This window comes from Physeter macrocephalus, chromosome 18 (genome assembly GCF_002837175.3).
Source record: "Physeter macrocephalus isolate SW-GA chromosome 18, ASM283717v5, whole genome shotgun sequence".
In the NCBI taxonomy this organism is placed as follows: Eukaryota; Metazoa; Chordata; class Mammalia; order Artiodactyla; family Physeteridae; genus Physeter; species Physeter macrocephalus.
The window spans coordinates 75,963,214-75,985,402 of record NC_041231.1 but is presented as its reverse complement, the minus strand read 5'-3'; the positions used below and the strand labels follow the sequence as shown (position 1 = coordinate 75,985,402).

Below are 22,189 nucleotides of genomic sequence, written 5' to 3'. Positions count from 1 at the left end.
GAACCCATGTCCCCTGCATCGGCAGGCGGACTCTCAACCACTGCGCCACCAGGGAAGCCCCCAAAACCATTTTCATGATAAAACGAGACATCCTTTGACTATTTTAGTCTCATTCTCTCATGCAGTTTTCCAGAGGCTATGTCACCTATGATGACATCATGGCTCTGCTGGATAATGGAATGTGTGCTTATGCATTCTCATGTTTTAAAATGTTCTCAGTTTTATTTTCTAATGTGACAAAAATCTCTCTCTATAAAGCCCATGTATACAAAATTCCTAGGGGTCCTCAATATTTAAGAGTCTAATGGGGTTTGAGATGGCTGCTTTAGGAAAACATTTGGAATTTTGAAGTTCCAAACATCAGCTGCAGAGTCACCTCAACCCAGATCACGCCCTTCCTGGGGTAGCCCACATCTAGTGACTGATCAAGACCAGACTACAAAGGCAGGGCTTTGGGAGACTGATGTCAGATACTCTGATGGGCAATAATTGCTCCAGAGCGCCCCACTGAGTTGGCCAACTCTTTGTTTGGCCTGTACTGCAGTTCAATTTCTCTCTCTGCCTAAACCTTTCTCTCACTTCCATTCATAGGGTTGATTCCGCCCTCAAACACCTTGAATACCCACAACCCTCATTCCATCCTCCCCTCCCCTCCAAAGGCCCAAAGAGGGAAATACAGTGTATATGCACAAGCCTATGTGAGACTGTTCCAGGCTCCTAAACCTCAAGATATTTCCTTTTAAAAGTGGGTTTTTTTCTTTTTTCCATTTTCTAAAACTTATTCACCCTCACTCTTTGTATCACATAATATAGCATTTGATTATATAATGTGCAGCATCTATTTCACGGGAATTAATCCTGACTCTCCAATGAAACTGTAAGTTCTTTGAGCATAGAGAACAAACAGCAATAATAACAGCACCTACAAGTCATCGAGAGCTTACAACGTTCCCAGCTTTGACTGTTTCACATATACATCTCACTTATACGCAAAACTCCAGGAGGTACAAATTATTATCCCTTTTCACAAAGGAGGCAATTGAGGTTCAGGAGGTTTAGTGGTTTACCCAAGCTATTGGGTGGCAGAGTGATGACCTACACCCAGGTCTATCTGATTCTAAAGCCTGTAAGTCACTTAACAATGTTCTTCTTTTTCTTAAATCCTCTCTAACACTATCACAATGCAGGACACAGAACAGATGTTTGGTTGACTCGAAGAAGGCCTATTGTTTCCTGGTACTTACAGCTCTGCAGCATCTCTGTCAATGTTTCCACAGATGCTTTCTCAGCACTCTCAAACCCTGCCTCTGTCAGCAGGGAGCTCACAACCACTTGCAGGGTTCGCCTTCGGGCCAGATGGTAGTTATCAGCAGGGTTAGTGGACTGTTTACTTCCTGATCTCTGTGAATCAGCAGCCCAGAACAAGAAAACATTTTCATCCAGAGGACAAGGATCCAATCACAGAGTTCACATACTGCCAATGGCAAGCAAAGGTTCTTTTGCTAAATACTTATTTATTAGTGCTTAATAAGATGTGGTTGTCCCTGATGTTTAGACTTACAGCTCTTGGCCAAATGAGTAATAACTGAGCACCCCGGGGTCTCTAAATTCGGAGACAGCTTTTCTGCCTACCTAATACTTACAATTCCAATAACAAAACGGCTGTTTTCTACTTTCTATTTTAGATTATCAGAATATATAGCTGAAGAAACACGCACGATGGGATTGAACTCATATCCATCTCCCAGAAAAAAGTGACCTCTCTCTTATTCCTCCCATCTCCACACCATTTTGCTAACGAGGAAAATTAAAACAACAAACACATGATGCTAAGTAGAGGACCTACAAGTAGGAAGTATTTTGAAACGGGAATCCCTCCCAACTTTGGCGAGCCAATAAGAAGGCGAAAGCGGCCTCGTTGCACCAATCAGGAGGTGTTCCGGGCTCCCAACCCCCAACAGAGAACGGGCCAATCAGTATACAGGTCCAACAACTCAGGAGGCAACCGCCGAGTCTGGAGAAGGGGGTCACGTACGACCTGAAAGACCCTCCTCCACTCAGAGCTCATGGTGGGGCTGGATTTCTGGGTATAAGATTGTAGCCCAGGCTAGGGGAAAGTTAGAGAATGCCCCGACTCTCTCGGCTTCGGCCCCGCGCCTCCCGCCCTTACCGTTCCGGAGCTGCCAGCCCCGGCAGTGGCCGCCGCGTCGGCCATCTTGCTCTGGCGTAATGTGCCTGAGCGCAGGGCAGGATGGGGCTTGTAGTCACGGGGCGGGGAGGAGCGGCGAGGGGGCGGGGCGACACGCGCCCCTCTGGGCTTTCCTAGGCCCAGCGGAGTCGGGAGGGTGTGTTGGGTGACCCCGCTCACTTGGCCTTCTGTGAACGGTGTGTTCAGTAAGCCCCGGAAGTGGCCAGGAAAATGAGCTCTCGGTTTTATACCTATTTTGAAATGAAATCGCTTTTCGTAAAATGCACATCCCTGGAACACTCCAAAGTTGCCCGATAGCAACCTCTGCCTGGGTCCCACTGGGTCCCCATCATTTACTCTCTAGGGGAGGGGTCTGGGATTCTGTATTCTTAAAACCTCCAGGTGATTCTTCTGAGCGGGAAATTTGGGGAAACCTTGTTTTGTGCTGGCGGCCCCGCAGCCCACTTGGAACTAGATCTCAACAGCCACCCAGTCCAGGTGTTCCAACGCATCCCGCTGCCTTCTCGCCGTGTATTAATCCGTAGGTATTTGCCAGGCGAGCCGGGAAGCGCCGGCGGCAGAAGGCTGTCCCTTGCCCGCCTTACTCCCAGGCCGTTGCGTCAAGGTGGTGCCTGTGGTTTTCTGCGGTTCACTCGCGGGTCAGCCTCTCCGGATGGGAGTCCTTCGTGCACCATGCCTTATTCGTCTCCGTTTGCGGGTGTCTGGCAGGACGCAGAGGCTGGGTTTGAATCCCAGCACTCGGCAGCTGTGGGATTTCGGGCACATTACCTAATCTCACTGTGCCTCGGTTTCCTCTTTTGCGAAACTGGGATGGGATGGATAGCAGGGGGGGAAATGAGCTAATACACTCAAAGGGTCTATCACTGTGCAGACGTAGAGTCAGAGGTCAAGAAGCAGCGCCTGTTATTTATTTCCTGAGCGGCGAGTGGATGAGTGGAAAACGCTCACAGGCAGATGTCTGGAAACCTGCGCCGCGCCTGCCTGCGGGGCGCACCTGCGGCTGGGGGGCACCCCCGCCCCTCACCGGGGGAACGTGCAGCGGGATGTGCGGGCTGGGGTCGCTGCGAAGGCTAAGCCGCCGGGAGGAGTCGGGGCCCAAACCTTAGCTGAGCGGAGCACCCAGCCCCTTTGTCTCCCCCGCCCCCTCTTCCCCACTTCCTGCCCAGCTTTAAACTCGGGATTGGCGGCGCGGCGGCGACTTTGTAAACACGCCGCGCCTGCGGCGGTGGAAACTGGTTCTGTTTGGGCGCCTGGGGGAGGGGTGCACGCCCCTCGCCGTGGCTAGAGGTGGCGACCCCCTCCCCATCCCCCCAAAGACAGAAGCGAGAGGCGGCGGGAGAGAGTGTGTGCAGCCACAGTCGGTGCTCCGGGGGGCTCACCTGGCGAGGAGGTAGGCTCGAGGGCTGGAGAAGCCAAGACAGACGGGTGTCAGCGTCTGCCCTCTTCGCTGGGGCCTCCAAGCTGAGGCTGGACACCTGGGCGGGGGGGTCTGAGGTTGGGGGGTTAAGGAGGTCATGGTGTCCTCATCACCTCCCGGTTGTCTCTCAAAGCTTGGGTCAGTTTCTTTCTGAGTTGCACGTGGCTGAGGGGCAGAGAAGCCCCCCAAAGCCCTGAGCTTTCTCTGTGTCTGCACAGCCACCCTCCAAGCTGATCTGGAAGCCCAGTGACCTCACTGGGCTGTCTGTTGTCGTTCCTCATACCTCAGAGATGGGGTGGGAGGCGGAAGGAGGGCAGAAGCCGTGTGGGCAAGGGAGCCTTGGGGTCATCCTGCCAGCCAGGGCCGAGGGAGGAGGCCAGAGGACAGGACTGGAAAGAGGGACCTGTCAGTGGCGGTCCCTCTGGTGTCTGATGGGTACACAAGTGATGGCCTTACCCTCTTCTGTGTCTTTTAATGTGTCAACAAGAGGAATAACTGAAGAAATTGGTTGCTGTTACTGAGGGAGCCTTAATGTATTCATTTGCAAACACTGACTGAGCACCTACTGTGTGTGGGATTGGATGGGATGCTGAACGTGCAGTGATGTTTTTCATCCACAGGGATCTCGCCTGTGTCATAGAACAACAGAGACAAAGCGTCAAGTTGGGGTGGCTGGGAAGGCTTCAGAGAGAAGAGGACATTTGAGTTGGGTTCTGAATGATGAATAGTCACCAGGCAGAGAAGTGGGGGGAAGTCTTTGTGCGAACTTACTCATTCTGCAGAGCTGGACTGAACCCTGACTGTGGTGTTAGGCGTTGGGAAACAATAGGGACCCAGAAACAGCTCTTGCTCTCTTTAACCCACTTGTCTAGACCTGAAGAAGAGATAGAAATGAACAGGATGAATTCAAGGAAAGGCATGTTTCTGGGCTGGTCCGCAAGACCCCAGAAATTCCCAGCTAGGTGCAGCTGGGAGAGTCTACCCCAGGGTGATGTAACAGTCATACAATCCTGGGGCACCCACCCCCCCATCACTGGTTGCTAGGACTGTTTCTTCTAACAAATCCTTCCTCTATGCCCCCCACCTCAATTCTCTTTGGAACTAGACATGAGTGGAAAGAACTGGATCTACCATTGCTTTCCTGAAGATTCTTCTGCTCTTTCAATTCCCAGGCTCATTTGAGAGATGGCTGACACGGTGAATTCTTTCACCACCTGTTTGCTGTGACTGCACTATCTGCACAGGCTAAATATTGGGGATATAATGGTAAACAAGTCAGAGCTTCTACCCCCCTGGAATTTAGGAGCAAAAGCATATCTGAGAATTACAGCAGGATCCATCCTTGAGACCCTGACCTCCATGATCCCAAGGGCCTTTTCTTTCCCATTTCCTTCCTTCAAGGGTTCAGAACACTAGCTAAGGCTTATATAGCACTGTCAGGTACTCTTCTAAATGTTTTAGGTGTAATGTCTCATTTAATCCTCCTAACAGTTCTATGAGGTAAGCTTATCTCCATCTTATAGATGAGGAAACTCAGGCATGGAGGAGATAATTTTCCTAAAGAGGACAGGGTTGGGATTTAAACCCAGGTCACTTGACTTGGGAGACCCTGTTCTTAACCATTTGGCTAGCCTCCCTCCTTGACTGACCACATGGAATGTGCCCTTGAGCCAGGGGCTTAGGAATTTCCAAAAGGGAGTCTATGGACCTGTGTCTCGGGTGATACAGAGGAGAGCAATCTGTTAGCTGAGTGTGGGCGCTGGTGCTGTTTACAGGGAGCCCCAGCAGGCCTGGAGTTGTGGGGACTACACAGAGCTGGTATCCTTTCCTAATGGCTGTGTGTGTGTGTGTGTGTGTGTGTGTGTGTGTGTGTGTGTGTGTGTGTGTGTGTGTGTGTGTGTGTGTGTGTGTGTTTGTGCGATGGGGTATTGATGAGGGCAGCACAACTTTCTGTAAATACACTTGCCTCTGAAATGTTTCCTCTTCACTCAAAGACCTCCTCTTAGCCTGTATGATAAAGATCCAGATCCTTACTATAGAAATTGGAGCAAGGTCTGTTACACTCTTACTCTATGTACTTGTACAAACTCTTAACTAGTCTCATTTATTGCAAATATGCCATCCATAGTTGTGTGTGTGTGTGTGTGTGTGTGTGTGTGTGTGTTTTCTCCTGAGTAAGCCTCAGTCTCCAAGAGGAACAAACCAAGGTTTGATGCAAGAAAGATGCATGGAGGTGATGTGCCAGAATCTGGGGAATGGGAAACCAAGATACCTCTTTTACTGGGAATCTTTTAAGAGCAGAGACCCTCATATTCTAGATTCCAAGGGGAACAATCCAGCTTTGTAGCTGAGTAAGGAAGATGGTCAGGGAGTAGAAGCAATCTTAAGATGCACACCTTACTTCCTCACAGCTGTTGCATACCAAAGCTGCATCCACGCATATGACCCCATCCTTCTAGGCAGACTGGGACTTGCCCACGATGCCAGCTGGGCCACAGGGCAGAGGTTCCATGGATTCCAGCCATTTTTCCACTACTTTTCTGAAACTCTAGATTTCTCACATGAGCCCTCTGAACAGATCTGGGGAGGCCCAGAGGCTGTCCCTCTCTGCCTGCAGTCAAACTACTTCTAGCGTCTGTCTTTGAGGGAGGGGTGTGGGTTGGGGGGATGGGTATTGATGCTGGGAGTTGAGGGTAGAGGGTGGCCACACCAAGATCACTGGTAAGCAGGATGTGAAGGTCAGAACTATGTGGACCTCTAGGCCACTCCTCTACACAGACACCCTCCTTCCTCCTCATTGTAGGGTGGGGTGCGATGGAAGCCTCTGCATGCCCCAGCCCCCTGCCCCAGGCGCTGTTCTCTAGGTTGAGAACAGGTTGTACTCTTGAGAAACCACAAGAGGAAGTTTAGGGAGGGCTGGGGGTGGGGAAAGTTCTGGGGCCCCTGCCAAGTTTCCCTTTCTCTGCTGAGTCGGAGGTGTGTTTATTTTGGTGTGTTTCTCTTGCCCTCAAAGACATTTAAATTTTAAACCCTCTGAGTGTCAAAGAACTGTCAAGGCCTGCCCCATTATGGGGTGTGTGTGTATGTGTGTGTGTGTGTGTGTGTGTGTGCGCGTGTGTGTTTATGCGTGTGTGTGTGTGTTTATGTGTGTGTGTTTATGTGTGGCTCGGTGGGGGTGTGGAGGTGGTCAGACACCCCTGGAAATGGGATTGCAACAAGGTACTCATTTGTTGGATTTCACCTGGGCTTTGTGCTAGATGGGAAAGGCTAACTAACTCCACAAAGTCTTCTTTTCTCCTCTCTGCCCTTTCACCTTACTCTTCCCCAAAGCGCTCCCTACAGCCCCAAACACGAGAAGAATGTGGTTATAATGGCCACTTAGGAGCTGAATGATGTTGCCAGGAGCTGTCCTAAGTGTTCTACCTGCCTTATCTCATTTGATATTCACCATAACTCCAGGTAGTAAATGCCTCTATTCCCAATTTACAGATGAGGAAACTGAAGCTCAGAAAGGCTTAGAAGCTTGCCTGAGGTCACACAGCTAGTAAGTGGCAGAGCTCAGATTTGAGCACTGGTCTATCTGACTTCAGAGCCTGTGCTCTTGACGTCTATTTAATCCTCAAATTAGGGCATCAACTTCCCCAACATATCAGACCCTGCACAATAGGAGGTTGATATCCAAAGATGTTTTAAAATGGTGCTGCTAGTGTGGGGAGGGGGTGGTTGGGGTATAGAATTGGAAGAGAGATTCTCTGGAATATATTTTAAAAAAATACCGGAGGGAAAGGAAGATGTAGTGGGTGAAAGGTTAAGGCCAAACTCTGGAATTTTGAAGCAAATGGGGAGAAGATTTGGGAGGGATACTGTAGCTGTGTTCAAACATTTGAAAGGTTGCCTTTGGTAGCCCCCAAGTAGGGGACTGGTGGAGACAGATTTCCAAAAAACATAAGCACTTTCTAACAAATAATTGTCTACTCCCCTTCTGCAGAAGTGAGTTCCTCATCTAGGGGAGTCTAGAGCACATGCCTGGGAGGGGCTTCTGTGAGCAAGAAGGCCTCAGAGCCCCTTCTACCTCTAAGCCTCCCATGTGATTATTGACCGGCTTCCCTCCCCATCTGTCCACCAGGAGGAGCTGTTGACCAGTGTGTGGCTCCAGGGCTGCTGGACTGGGGTGAAGAGCGCCACCTGGTCCTTCAGCCACCAGCTGGTTTCCTGGGGCCTATCCCCCACCCCTTCCTCAGCAGTCTACATGCCAGGGGCCAGAGAGCCACTTTTGACCCAGCACAGCCCCTGTAAAATGCGCTCTCAGGTTTTCTCTGGGCTCAGGTCAGAACAAGCAGGCCTCCGCCCCTGGGGCAGTCTCCCTTCCCCAGGTCAGGGATTCCCCTCCCCCCCTTCCTTCGCTTCCCCCTCCTTGACCTTCCTTTGCCCTGGAGATGGAAGGATCTGTGTCAGGAGCAGAGGGCAAGACCAGCAGCCCTCATGGGCATGGCCTTTCCTAGCATTTGAGGTCATGACACCCATGTCATGTCATCTCTTTTAAGATACTAGAAAGCCGCACCTCTCGGAAACTATTTGCCCTCAGCGGCCTGACCAGTTCTCCCACCCTGCTTAGAACAACCCCAGGACAGCCACTCCTAAGGAGAGACAGCAGGGGCCCAGTCGTTGTCCCTGGGAAGGAGGGGCAGCAGAGGGCTTGCCTGGTGCCTCGTTTGTTGACCCAGATCTGCTTGCTGTTCTCTGCCCCCCTCCAACCCTCGCCGCCCCTTAGAAAGGCCCAGGGCCACTGGGTCCCCAGGGGCACAGCAGGCAGGGCCCTGCATGTGCCAGGACAGAGAGTGCAGTTCCAAGCCCTGCGGCCAGAGGCCGCCTTAGAGGCCAGGCCCAGAGAGCAAGGCCATAACCAGCATGTTTCAAGCACTTAGGAACTCACTACCCACCACCCGCCAACAACAACCCTGTCAGGCAGGAGGCCCGTTTTATAGAAGAGCAAACCAAGGCACCGAGGGTTAAGCAGCTGCCTTCCATGTACACAGCAGGACAGTGGCCGAGCTGGAAGTCTGACGTGGCCGTTTGGCTGTAAAGTTTGTGCACGTGACCACTAACCCGTGCTTCCTCTCACGGAGTGGCTCAGAGGGCCTGTGCTCAGTGCAGAAACCACCCAGGTTTGAGTCCTAGCTTGGCTTCTTCCTGGCTGTGTGAAACTCAGTTTCCTTACCTGTCAAGTGGGTGTAACTGTAGTCCCTACCTCACTGGCTCATTGTGAGGATTAATCGTACTGATATTCGTCGAGTGCTTACAATATGCCAGGTGTGATCTTTTTTCACTGTAGAATTTTTTTTTTCTTTTTTTTTTGGCTGCACCGTGTGGCTTGTGGGATCTTAGTTCCCTGACCAGGGATTGAACCCGTGCCCTCGGCAATGAAAGCGTGGAGTCCCAACCATTGGACTGCCAGGGAATTCCCTTGCCAGGTGTGAAGTTTTTGTGTCCTCACAGAAGCTCTGTGAGAGAGGTACTATCATTAGGTCTTTACAGACAAGGAAGCTGTGGCACAGAGTGGATACACAGAGTAAGGAGCCGAGGCTTCAGGGCCCACGCTCTGCACCAGGCTTAGGAGGTAATACACTCAAAGCCCTGCCAAGTGCCAAACAGGTCATAAACCCTTATACGGGATACCTCTGTCGCCATCATATCATCATCACAATCATCCCCCAGACTGAGCTCCTGGGGCTGGGCATGGAGGGCTATCCAAAAACAAGGGGGCAGCCCTGCTTTCTTTCCTCACCATCCCACCAATGACTTCATCTCATCCTCTTTTCTAGAATAAAAATCGGCCCACCAATTCTGGCCCGTGGTCAGACAACTGGACAGAATAGTTGAAATTGGGACAGAAACTCCCAGTTCTGGCCCCAGTGCTGTCTGCTCCAGCTTGTCCTGCCTTCTGTTCTCTGTTCTCTTCCCTCCAGGCTGCGTCTCCTGGCCCCTCCTCTGGGGGCCCCGAGCTCTGGGAAAGGAAGCCGAGCAGGGCCTCTGACAGATGCAGACCTTGGGCTCCAACTTGGGCTCCAGCTGGAGGTGTTAGAGGCTGTGGGAGGAGGAGAGGACTGGCCAGGGGACGGGAGGATGGGGCACAGAGGGCCCCGAGGCTGCCTTCCCCTGTCTGTTCTTCACAGACTCTTCTTCCTGAGCTCTGGTTTATTAAGCTCACTCTGCTGGGTGCTGAAGAATCAGCTTGGAATAAGACGCCGGGGAGGATTTACTCTTCTCTGGCAAGTGGATATCACGAGCTGTCTTTGGATTATGGAGGGGAAGGGTGCTGTTTCCTCCCAACACCAGGCCCCTGAGAGTCAGGGCTGCTTTTTCCTTCCCTTCCAGCCCTATTCCCTTTTCTCTAAGCAGGATCTACTACAGAACCACAAACTTGGAGACTGTTCAGAGGTGGAATCTATTTTCATCCCAGTGAGTGAGGATCTTGGGGTTACAAACTCTCAGATGTACTGGATGGCTGAGCATAGGCCAGGGTGTAGAACATTCTAGTAGTTTTCCCAGGACCTCTCTCTCTTTTTCTTTCCAGTCAGCTGGTACCTGCTGGTCTTAGGGGCAGCCACCACCTTTTCTTAGAATTCTGCCTTTAAGACCAGGCTGAGTTTTTCCTCTTGGGTCTCTTGGTCTCCAAGTCTTTTTCTGCCCGGGGCCCAGCCTCTTGGGTTCTAACTCAAAACTCTTTCCAACCACTGGACATGAGCTTGGTGCTTCCTGGGTGGTCCTCAGAAGTCTTGCATCTCCCCTGCTTCTCCTCTGTCGCAGCTTCTAGGAGTCATTTTTGGTATTCCTTGTAGGAATCTATTGTGTGGATTTTCTCTGAACCCTCATTTCTTCACAGGCAGGTGGCAGTGAAGACGCTGGGGGTAATAAGCGCATATGTTTGCACAATACTTCCATGTGCCGGTGACTGAGGAAAGTGCCTACATATACTATGTACCATCTGTAAATAAGTTTATAATAAATATGCATATTTATTCACTCATTTCTCATTTACTCCTCACAAGAATCCTCTGAGGTTTCCTTACTTTGCAGATGGAGAAACTGAGGCAAAGAGGTTAAGTAACTTGCCCAAGGTCATACAGCCAGTCAGTGTTGAGAGCCCAGTGCTGAAAGAACCCTGACCGGAGTCAGAGTTTTCATGCACACTGTGTGTGTGCGTGTGCGTGTGTGTGTGTGCGCGCGCACTTAGGAGTGCCCCACCCACCAGGGGGAGTGTGAGGGGACTCCAGGTTCCCTGTTGAGATGTCTTGAACACAGCATCAGGACCGGGGAGAGCAGGCTGGTAGGCCCCTGAACTGCCTGTGTGTGACAGTGTATTTGTGTTTGATCTGCACATCTGTGTGGAGGTGTGATGGTATGGATACGCATCCCCCAGGCAAGCCCGGGGACTCCTCTGTCCCTCAGTGCTCCTGGCTGGAGCTGAAGGCTTGTCTCCTAAGCCAATCAAGACGGCAGGGAAGGAGCAAGGAGGGCCCTGCCCTGCCCCAGCTGGCAGGTCAGGTGTCGCACACTACCCAGGAAGCAGGAGTGGGTGGTGGCGATGTGAGCTTTGCTAGGTGGGGCTGGGGCCCTGACCTTTCTGGGGCACCCTGGATGAATCAGCCCGACCACAGCTGCCTTAACTGCAACATGGTGCAAACAAGCTTTTCCTCCAGCTCCCTCCCTTCCCCCCTCCATGCTCATTTTCCTTTCCTTTCTCTCCTTGGCAGGTGTGTGCCACCAGGACAGTGGCTGCGGGCACACCTCTGGAGTTGGTGGTTAAGCTGGGTCCTGGTGCTGGACCTGCAATCTTTACCTTCTAGATACTCCATCCCAAAACGGGCAGCAGCTCCAGCCTGGGGTGGAGGCCACGTACCCTGCCCAGAGGACAGGACTGTGTAGATGTAGGACTCGTGAGTTCACCCACCTGGCATATCCCTCCAACAACATCTATAAGCCTCAGAGGTCTTGTCCATTCCTCATTTACAGTAGAGCCACATTTTATGCTGTGTTGGGTTCACAGTCAGTGTAAAAACAAAACACATGTCAACATTACTATTTAAGTCTCCTTAAACTGCTCCTAAAACACAGTATGCATGGCTTGGGCATTCTCTCCCATCTCTAAGGATCTCCAGCATAGCCAGTTTTCACTGGGACAGATGGCAGAGTCTTTGGTGGAAGATTATGCTGAGCTTGGGGAAGGGCCCACGTTGTATGAACAATACGTGAGTTTCTGAGGCTGGTTGATATCTCCTCCAGTAGATAATACTGGATTTGTGGTAGTTAAATGTGCACATTTAGGAATTCAGTATGCATTCGCTTATGGGCTCTTATGGGCTCCCTGGGTTGCAAGAAAGGTTTGAGTGACCGTACTGTGGGAATCTGGAGGAAGGAGCAGTTGTTTGTGGATGGAACCAGGAATTTCTCCTCAGAGGTGCCATTTTTACTTATTTAATGGCCGAGTTGGGTCTTCGTTGCTGCACGCGGGCTTTCTCTAGTTGTGGTGAGCGGGGGCTACTCTTCGTTGCGGCGTGGTGGCTTCTCTTGTTATGGAGCACCGGCTCTAGGGTGCGTGGGCTTCAGGAGTTGCGGTGCGTGGGTTCAGTAGTTGTGGCTTGCAGACTCTAGAGCACGGGCTCAGTAGTTGTGGCACGTGGGCTCAGTTGCTCCGCGGCATGTGGGATCTTCCCAGACCAGGGATTGAACCTATGTCCCCTGCATTGGTAGGCGGATTCGTTTGTTGTTTGTTTGTTTGTTTGCGGTACGCGGGCCTCTCACTGATGGGGCCTCTCCCGTTGCGGAGCACAGGCTCCGGACGCGCAGGCTCAGCGGCCATGGCTCACGGGCCCAGCCGCTCCGCGGCATGTGGGATCTTCCCGGACCGGGGCACGAACCCGTATCCCCTGCATCGGCAGGCGGACTCTCAACCACTGCGCCACCAGGGAAGTCCCAGAGGTGCCATTTGAGAAAATGAAAAAGGAATGGATTTGATGGGAGAATATTCAAGAGCAATTTTAAATGGTGGTTGCTTTTGTATCTTTTTACTTTTCTGAATATCTGAGGTTTTTTGTTTGTTTGTTTTTTTACTGAAAGCCATATTATAGAAATAATCATTTTTCTATTCTTAATTCTATGGCAATTATTTGGCTTATTTATTCTGGGTTTGTTTTTTTTTTTTTTTTTTTTGGCCGTGCTGCATGGCTTGTGGGATCTTAGCTCCCCAACCAGGGATTGAACCCGTGCCCCGTGCAGTGGAAGCTTGGAGTCTTAACCACTGGAACGCCAGGGATTTCCCTAGCTTTATTTATTCTTTATATTATTATTGATTCTAAAATAACTAGCGGCTGTTTCTATAATCACTATTATTTCTGTAAGAATAATTATTCTTCATATGACCACTTCTTGTTTCTTTAATGGTTTAAAATCTCCAGCAACACACTGGGGCAGGGAAGTAAAACATGAGAAAGGGGAGAGGGCAGGGGCATTTCAGAGACCCTGTGTCTGCTTTAACTGACATGTTAGATCTCAGGCAGTAGTTCTCAAACTTTCTGGTCTCAGGAACACTTTACACCCTTAAAGACTATTGGGGATCCCAAAGGGCTTTTGCTTTTCAAAGTTGTAGCTATTGACATTTGATTTCTAATAAAAATATGTTAAATGAGAAATTTAAAAAATATTTATTAATTCCTTTAAAGTGACAAAAAATCATTGCATGTTAACACAGCAGCATATACTGTATAAGATAATAACTATATTTTCCAAAACAAAAAAGGAAATTTGAAGTGTGGCCTTGTTTTACATTTTTCACAAATCTCTTTAATGCCTGGCTTAATAGAAGACAGCTGGATTCTCGTATCTGCTTCTACTTCAGTCTGTTGCAATATGTTGTTTTGGTCAATTTGTATGAAGAAAATCGGGCCTCACACAGATACGTGATTGGGAAGAGAGGACCTTGTGGACCTGTTCCAGGGGCTTAGTGGGACATGGAGCTGGAAAGAAATTTTGGGGCGTTGGTGGAGAAGCCAAATCAACAGTGTTGCGTTGGGGAGTTTGGATTTATTTAGGAGATAATGGGAGCCATTGAAGACTTCTGAGCAAAGAAGCGACATGATCAGAACTGATTTCTAGGGCAGTAGGCAAGAGAGAGTCTACATAAAATAAAAAAGATTGAAACTAGGGTGACGCAGTAGAAATGGAAACAAGGGGGCGATTTGGCAAAATATTTTGAAGGTAGAAGCAACAGAACTTAGTAATTATTTGGTAGGAAGGTATGAAGAGTCATCCGCCCTGTGAAATGGCTCTGCCCTTCCCCTGTTAGGTACCATGTGTACTTCTAAGATGAAGTATGTTGCCGTGTATTGTAGTTTGCTGCTAGCTCGCCTTCTCTCCTACTGGGCTACAGTGGGTGGTGAGTAAATGAATGGAGGAGAATTCAAGGACTACCCCAGGATATTTCAGCCTGCGGGGCTGGCAGAATATTGGTGCTATTAAGAGAAATTTAAAGACCAAGAGGAAAAGATGTCCATTATCATTAAGTATCATCAGGTAGAGGGTGGGATGAGATGTCAAGCTATTAATAGAGAGAAAATAGTGGGTGGACCTTGAAATATACTGTTCTCTTGGCAAAGAAGTCCATTTTCCTAGGTACTAAAGATTTGGGGAGAAATATAAAAAGCATCTAGGACTTGGTCTTGATTGTTCTTTATTCTCAAGTAACTCAAGTTCAATTAGGGCAATGTTTTTCAAAATTAGAAATGTCTTCATTTTAACCTATTTCATAAGAATGCACACAAACAGACATACGTAAAACAAGTTTCATTCACTAAGCAATACTTCCCCTCACTCCAGATGATGTACTTTTGATATTTTCTTTTTTATCCTGTTGTTTCATTTTTTTAAAATGCTGGTCCAAGATTAGCTTTATGACTTCATGACCCAGTAAAGCATCCTGACTTGCAATATGAAAAACGCTAAGTTGGCCAAGTATCAGTATTTTCAAGGTTCTGTTAGCAACAGAAACAGATTGTCCAATGTAAGGCAAAGGGAATTTATTGGAAGAAGGTTGGGAACCCGTAGACTCACCGGAAAGGCTGGAAAACTGGAAATGAGCAGAAAATGACAAAGTGCCTGAAGGCTGGGCAAAAGGACGGACAGCATGGTGGGAATGGACGGGCCGGCCCCTCCAGTTTCTGAGCTGCAGGTCAGGCGGGCTGGCTCCTGGATTTGCACTAGGGGAGAGGTAACCTCCTGAGAGGAAGTGACAGTGCTGTTGGAAAGGGGACCGTGTATTTAGCAGCTAAAAAAGAGTAGTCTACAAAAGGGAACACGACTTAGGCACATAAAAAGATACCTGACAGTGAGTGGTGTCCCTACACGATGGTAGATCTAAGTAGCTGTGTCCTTGCCTGTTGGTGACCTTGCCATGTGGTAAATTCTCCCTTCAGAAAGCAGTTTGGCCAAAGGTATCAAATCAAATGCCTCCAGAATATTCTGACCCTCTGCTTTAGTAATCCTACTTTCCAGGCTCTATCCTAATTTAAGTAATTCTAAATGTAGGAAAAAATTTTGTCCATGATGATTTTCATCAGGGCGTTATTATGTGCAGTGACGAAAAATTGGAACAACTGAAATGCCTCCCAACAGAGCATGGTTAAGCAAGGTATACTATATCCAGTAAATGGAATATTAAGTAGCCATTAAAAACGTCAAATTGCAAAAATATGTGGTATCACAGAAATTACCTATATGTTAATGTTAAGGAAAAAAATCAGGATGCAAAAGTGTACATACGATACATTTACAACTGTATGTTTTACACACATACACATGTATACACACATAGAGAAAAGACTGGAAGAAAATATACCAAAATGTGAACAGCAGCAGTTTTTTGAGGGCAGTAGAGCTATGGGTGACTTCTTTTCTACCTTTTCCCCTTTTCTAAATGTTCCAGTTCTGCAATAACAAGAGAAATGCAAAAAAAGTCATGAGTTGTGTTTCCATAAGTATATAGAAAATCAGTGTTATTATTTTCACAGCATCTCCTTGGAGACATTAGGTGCCACGTAAAAAGTTGGCACAAGGAATGCAGTGTGACGGCCCGGAGGACGGCCTGGTGTGGCCTGGGAGGTGACAGCTGCCTCTGCTTCAAATTCCCAACTGAGCAGCATTATCTGCCGACCCTTCAAGTTCTATGGCACCTATAAAGCTGAACTATCCGGGCAACTCTGGGGTGACAGCTTGGGTCGTCATGGCACTTGGGGGTGGGTCTTAATGTGAGATGACTGACTTTCAAGATCCACTTACCCATGGACGGGCACAGGACGGATCTGAAGTAGGCAGCGGGTCTTTCTTTGGGGCCGGGGGGGTGCTGCTCGCTGCTTGTCCCCTTTAGCAGCTTGGAGCAGCGGGGAGCTAAGGTAGTGAGCAGGGTGCAGGCTGTATCCCACAGTATCTGCCTTCTGCAGCTCAGCAACAGAGAAGGAGGTGGAGTCTGGATTGAGCCCCAAGATAAGGAATATGCTGCAGCTGACGGAGAAGATCAAAATACACAGCTGTGCCCCCGGGAGAATGAACTCCACATTCCATTCTCTGACCCCACCCCCAATTCTCACTTCTCCCGAGTGCCTTCGCCCACCCCACCCCACCCCACACATGCACACTCCGCATCCCCATCGGCTAGAAGGGCCTCCCCCCAGCCTTGGCTTAGGTCCCTTAGAACTTCCCACACTCACTCCCCTCCCTTAACCAGAGGCTCCAGGGCCGCTCTCCAGCTGTCTGGAAGGGAGTGAGTGCTCCGGACAGGTGGCCGGAGGCGGATGGAGAGAGGCCTCATCCAGGGCCGAGCTCCACCTGCCAGACTGGGCCACCCTCAGACTCACACGTGGGCTACTCCAGGAAGGCCCGGGAACAGAAGAGGGTGGTGGTGGTAGTGGTGGCGAGTCTGGGCAAGCTGAGGCAGGACCTGGGGCAGCGTGGGGTGGATGGGAGGAGGGCATGCAGCGGTCCTGATGGCCGGGTCTGCAAACATCTGGTTTTCACTGTGGGTGAGCCCGACCCTCCAAGAGCTCACATCCAGTAGGGGAGACAGACAGCAAGTACAAGATGTGCTGCCTGAGGGGGTCATTCCTCACCATAGTGCCCAGGGGGACCCCCAGCTCCACGGAACCCCCTGCAAGTCTCCCTGTCTCTTGAGGTTTCAAGTTACTACCCCAGACCACTTTCTAGATGTGCTAACCTGGGATTTAAAATCAAGGAGCTAGAAGGAGCAGATGTTTCTCTCTCCTGGGGCTGGGCTAACCCCTCGGGCCACCAGGAGTCATCAACACCCTTCTTCTATGTCACCCCCATTCCAGTTCCAGCCTGCACAGTGAGACTCAGCTGGACCTGGGTGCTGAGGGGCTTCAGGATAGCGCTGGTTCCCACCACGTAGTACTTCCATGTCCCAAAGATGTAGGCACTCTGGACATAACTCCTATCCTCCTGAGCTTGTACGTGGCCTCTGTCGTCACCTACAAAGGATAAAACCAAGGGGGGGCAGATGGGTGGGTGTTGGCCCTGACGTTCATCGGGCACCTTTGCACTTGGTGGGAGGATGATTGAAGGAGGAAGGTAGTGGGGGGCTCCCCAGGCTGCCCATTGGCCTGGCTGCCTGAGGGGAGGGCACCCCTACCCACCACAATGCCCAGGGAGGGTGTGCATGGGGGTTGCACCACCCTCTCAGTCCCTAACTGCAGGCAACCTGGCAGAGTCCCACATCACTCCACTTAAATGACTCCCTTGAGGTCACCAAAGCCCTCTAATGTCCCATATCTCCAGCAGATTGCTGGGCAGCCCCCCGCCTTGCATAGTCACCCACAGCCAGCAGACTCAGTGTATGCATGCTAATACTAGCCAGGACCCACTATATAATTTGCAGAGTCCCTTGTTCAAAAATTATTAAGAATTTCAAGATGGTGGCAACAGAGCATTAAACCAAGGGTGGAACCTTTCTGAGCGCAGGGCTCTGTGTGCCTGCATGGGTTACGTGCCCATGAAGCCAGCCCTGAGGGTCGCTACCATTCATTAAACACTTGCTATGGTGCCAGACCCTGTGCTGGGTGCTCACCACGCATGATCTCATTCCTTCCTCTCAGCAGCCCTATTATCCCTTTTGTGCAGACGAGGAAATTGAAGGATTAGACAAGCCACATAACTTGCTGAGGTCATCAGCTCTTAAGGGCTAGAGTGGGGGACAGAACTCAGCCTGTCTGTCTACAGAGCCTGGGCTCTTAACCACCCTGGGCCGCTCCAGCCCACAGGACTTGGGTGGTTGCTGGGCAAAGCAGCTGCTTCCCGTCCCCTTCTTCTGTCCTATCAGGGACAGGAAGGAAGATGAGGCAAGAAGCAGCAGCTGACAGTGTAGCAACAATGGCAGTGGCAGTGAGGGTGGCCAACCCAGACAGAAGTGCTGGGTAGAGACCGTGTGAGATGGGCCCAGGGGTTGTGTGAGCTAGAGGAAGCTGATAGACACCACAGCTGTGCCCTCCACCCTCTCGTCCAATGTGGGCATCACTGAGCCCTTTCCCCTCCTCTCCGCTGATAGCACCTCCACCTCTGCCTCTCTCTTCCTCTTTACAGCCGTGGTCTCTTCTCCCCAACTCTCTCTTTCACTCCCTTTCCAGCCACCCTCCACTGGGGAGGTCACTCAGGGCTCTCCTCCAGCTGTGTCCTCAATATTTAGCTCCATAGCAGTAACAACCGTGGTTTAGTGAGCACCCACTATGTGCCAGCCACGCTGCCAGGCACTTTATAGATATATAAACTTGAATTCTCTCCACAAACCTGTAAACAATGATTATTATCCCCATTTTATAAAGGAAGAAACCGAGGCTCAGAGGGGCTGAGAGATTTGTCCAAGGTTACATAGGTTTGCTGCCCTTCCTCATTGCCTTCCCCGTAGGACGGAGTTGGCCTGGTAAGGTACGGTGGTCCCTGAGCATAGAAGAGTCTTTTCTTACCAAGGAGAGAGCATGAGAAATGGTCAGTCCGAGGGAGGAATGAATTATGTATTGTGAGTGAGGGAGACATTCACCTCCTTTGTGTTAGCTGGGGTGGCATTCTAGGAGGTGTCCTGTCTACCTGGAAGGTCCTCTCTGACACTTGGGAAAGCAGACCTGATGGAGTGAGGTGATGCGGAGCTGAAGGGCTGAGGATGCTGATGAGGAGGAAAGTCCCTCTTACACATTTTACCCATTGGCACCTGGCACCAACGAATGGACTGTGATAGGCATTGAGAAAGGTTAGACTGCTGTAATAGAGACCCCCCCAAACCAGGCGCCTAAACAAAATGGAAATTTCTCACTACAATCCTGGGTAGGCGATCGGACCCCTTGTGTGTTGGGGACCCACACTCCTCCCAGGCTGTTGCCTGTCCAGGCCCTTCGATGTTGAAGGCAGCTCACCACCACATCCCCTGGGTCCATGACCCAGCCAGTGGGAAGGGAGAGAAGGGAAGGAGGGGTCACGACCCTTCCTTTTCAGGACATGACACCCAAATTGCCAGATCCCTTATCCCTTTAGCCAGAAGTTGGTCACCCACCACATTTAGCTGCAAGGGAGTTTGGGGATCATACATAGTGGAGCTTCTAGTATGAAAGGCATAAGAAGGGGAAATGGATGCTGCGGGACAATTAGGAACCTTTGCCCCAGGATCTAGATAGGCAGGGACCAAGAGAGCCTGTGTCACATGTGTGAGGATGGCTTTTCTACACGAAACCTGTGCGAGAAAGGTTCTCAGATGGACTTCTCTCTGGGGGAGGCCTAGGGCAGAGGGGCCAGCACCCCTGCCTTATCTCTAGTCAAAGGTGGAGGGTTGGGCTTCCCTGGTGGCGCAGTGGTTGAGAGTCCGCCTGCCGATGCAGGGGACGTGGGTTCACGCCCCGGTCCGTGAGGATCCCACGTGCCGCGGAGCGGCTGGGCCCGTGAGCCATGGCCGCTGAGCCTGCGCGTCTGGAGCCTGTGCTCCGCAACGGGAGAGGCCACAACAGTGAGAGGCCCGCGTACCGCAAAAAAAAAAAAAAAAAAAAAAAAGGTAGAGGGTTTGACTCTCCCTCGCCCTGACCAGAAGCCCCCTAGAGGTCCTCAGAGCCCTTGTCCCAGGAGCACTGTAGCATGGGGTGAGGCTCATTGAAGGACACCACTCTTGCCCCTTTGGGTGGCCTTGCTGTTCTCACATGGGGTAGAAAAGCATCCTGTCCCCTCACCTCAGTGATCAGATGTGATCATCTTAAGCATCAGGAGATGGAGAGTTACAGGGCTCTCAGGGCCATGTTTCAGTCTCAGAGACAGAAAGTACACAGAGTTGAGGCAGGAGGTTGAACTTTGTCCAAAACAAGGGAAATGGTTCTCCTCTCTGGAGATGTGAATCTCTAGATGCTGACGGACAGTCTTCTGGGCCCATTGTTTGCTTTTGCTCATTCATTCATTCGTTCATCATTCAGTGTCTCTGTAGTGAGCACCTGCCTCGAATGCCCCAGGCGTTGTGTTCAGTGCAGGTGGAAGAGAAAAGAACAAGACAGGCCAAGCCTCTGACCTCATGGAGCTTACAAGCCCTCAGTGTTCCCTGTCCCCTTTCTGCCTCCCCATAGAGGCCAGGCCAGGCCATTGCAGCTCTGAGAGCCACCCTTGTGGCTCAGAGCTCGAAAGTCCCAAATGGAGCCCCTGAAAGCACATGACAGGCCTCACCTGGGTGCCATCCTGGGGCGGCTAGGCGGGGGCTGGGTGGGGGCCAGATCAGGCATTGGAGTGGTGGTTCCACTTCCCTCTCACCTACTAGGCGTGGAATTGCTTTTTCTCAGTTGGTGAGGTTGGTGACTTCTCTTCTTGTGCCTGGGGGACGTGTCTCCTCTCAGCCCCTCCTCCAGGGCTCCAGTTTGGGTGGGCTCCTTCCTCCCATTACCTATGATCCCAGGAAAGAGGGTAGCGTGGGAAGTGGAAATCTATGTGGGGACACTTCCTCTCTGGGGCCTTTGGTCTCTGAGTTCCCCTCTGGGCCCCCTTGGCCCTGCAGTCCTCCCAGCTAGTCCAGGAAGAGAGGCCGCAGGCCCTCGCCTCTGCAGAGGGCTGGCTGGCCCCCTGCTTCCTCTCCTAGTGCATCCCAGACCTGCCATCCGCCTGCTCACGTTGGCCTCTCTCATTTTATTCCCTAAGGCATGGCCTTGCTCAGGCCCTGCCTGGACCCTGAGTGGACTGCCAGTGTCACCTCATGCGCTCTTACTACTTGGCAAAAGTTTGAGGCCCCAACACTGGTATATAAACCTAGGGATTTAGGCCCAATAAATAAATAAAACCTTCAGAGTCACATACCCCCATCTCTGCAGTTAAGATGGTCAGTAGGAGGGCAGGGGTCCTGTCTACCTTCCATATTTTTGGCTTTTAATGTAAGATTTGCACTTAGCAGGTGTTCAGTAGGTGGTGGGTGGTGAATGGATGAGTAGATGCAGACTGGCATTCACAGGAAGCCAGAGATATGGCTGCCCGATTATTGTAATATTGAAATACAGTCAATTTCCATTATTCATATAGTTATGTTCTATAAAGTCGCCGTGAACACTGAATTAGTGAATCCTGAGCCATTGCTCCTAGGGGAACACAGGGTTGGGTTCCTTCCAGCCTGCGGTCCCAACATTTTCATCAGCCAACCAGTGTACTCGTGTTACGTGTGTTTCTGTTTAAAGACACCTTATTTAATATCTGTTGTTGATTTGAACTCACAGCCCAGGGCAGGGTAACTCACGCCTGAAGGAAGCTTAGCTAATGCACATCTCAGCCTTCTTGCGCTCAGGATCATTGGCACATCAGCACTATGCTTGGGGGCCATTTTAAACGGTGAAATCAACAAAAAGGCCAAAAATGCTGAAAAGGTGGCACTGAATAGACTGAGAAAGACACTCGTTTACTGCACAAGAGCTGAAACAAGAGGGCAGAGCGGCGCCTTGTTCGACCTCAGCTGAGAACATGCACGTCAGGTGACTTGAATTTTTCACAGCTCTGTGCATGTCCTCGAATGACCGCAAAAGCGGCAGGAGCGTTGATTTGGGAGTTCCAGAAAAATGTTAGTGAGTAGGCAAATTCACAAATAGAGAATCCATGAATAATGAGGATGACTGTACCTCCACACAGGTTGGTATATACCTGATGCCCCCCGGGCCCAGCCCTCCCCCACAGCATTCAGCATCTAAGGCTGGGCTGCTGGGCCCAGCATGGCCCTCCAGCGTCCGTGCTCTACCACTGCTGCCTCTCTTGGGTGGGTGGGTGAATTTTGCTGCCCTGGCCTGCACTGGAGAAGGGGTGAGGAAGCCTTGCCCTGCCACCCTCCCCCTTCCGCTACTTCCTCACTGCACATGAGGCCTCCCTGGTGAACCAGACCCACACGTGCATAAAGGGAGGTGGGGTGACACGAGCAGGCAGCCACCTGTGACTCCTCTAAGCCAAGTGCTGCACCAACACCTGGGGAAGACCCCCTGGCGGTTTGGGGGAGCCTGTTTTGGCCTGATCTT

General features: G+C 50.7%; 2 protein-coding genes across 7 annotated transcripts in view; one reads left to right on the top strand and one right to left on the bottom strand.

Annotated features, from left to right (window-relative positions):
- Nucleotides 1-2,228, bottom strand: part of TAF8 (TATA-box binding protein associated factor 8) — a 29,398-nt gene extending 27,170 nt beyond the window's left edge. For all 4 annotated transcript variants that reach the window (XR_003676874.2, XM_007120305.4, XM_007120303.4 and 1 more), the window contains exons 1-2: nucleotides 2,171-2,228; nucleotides 1,245-1,401 (exon numbers count right to left, since the gene is read on the bottom strand). Coding sequence is in view for 3 of the 4 variants with exons in the window: in XM_007120305.4 (XP_007120367.1) it covers nucleotides 1,245-1,401; nucleotides 2,171-2,215 (202 nt within the window). In the remaining variant the exon portion in view is untranslated. The remainder of the gene's footprint in view (nucleotides 1-1,244; nucleotides 1,402-2,170) is intronic.
- Nucleotides 2,229-3,411: 1,183 nt separating this feature from the next.
- CCND3 (cyclin D3) overlaps nucleotides 3,412-22,189 on the top strand; it is an 82,873-nt gene continuing 64,095 nt past the window's right edge. For 2 of the 3 annotated variants that reach the window (XM_028478714.2, XM_055079490.1), the window contains exon 1: nucleotides 3,412-3,599. The gene's annotated coding sequence lies outside the window, so the exon portion shown is untranslated. The remainder of the gene's footprint in view (nucleotides 3,600-22,189) is intronic. The other variant, XM_028478716.2, reaches the window with a different exon arrangement.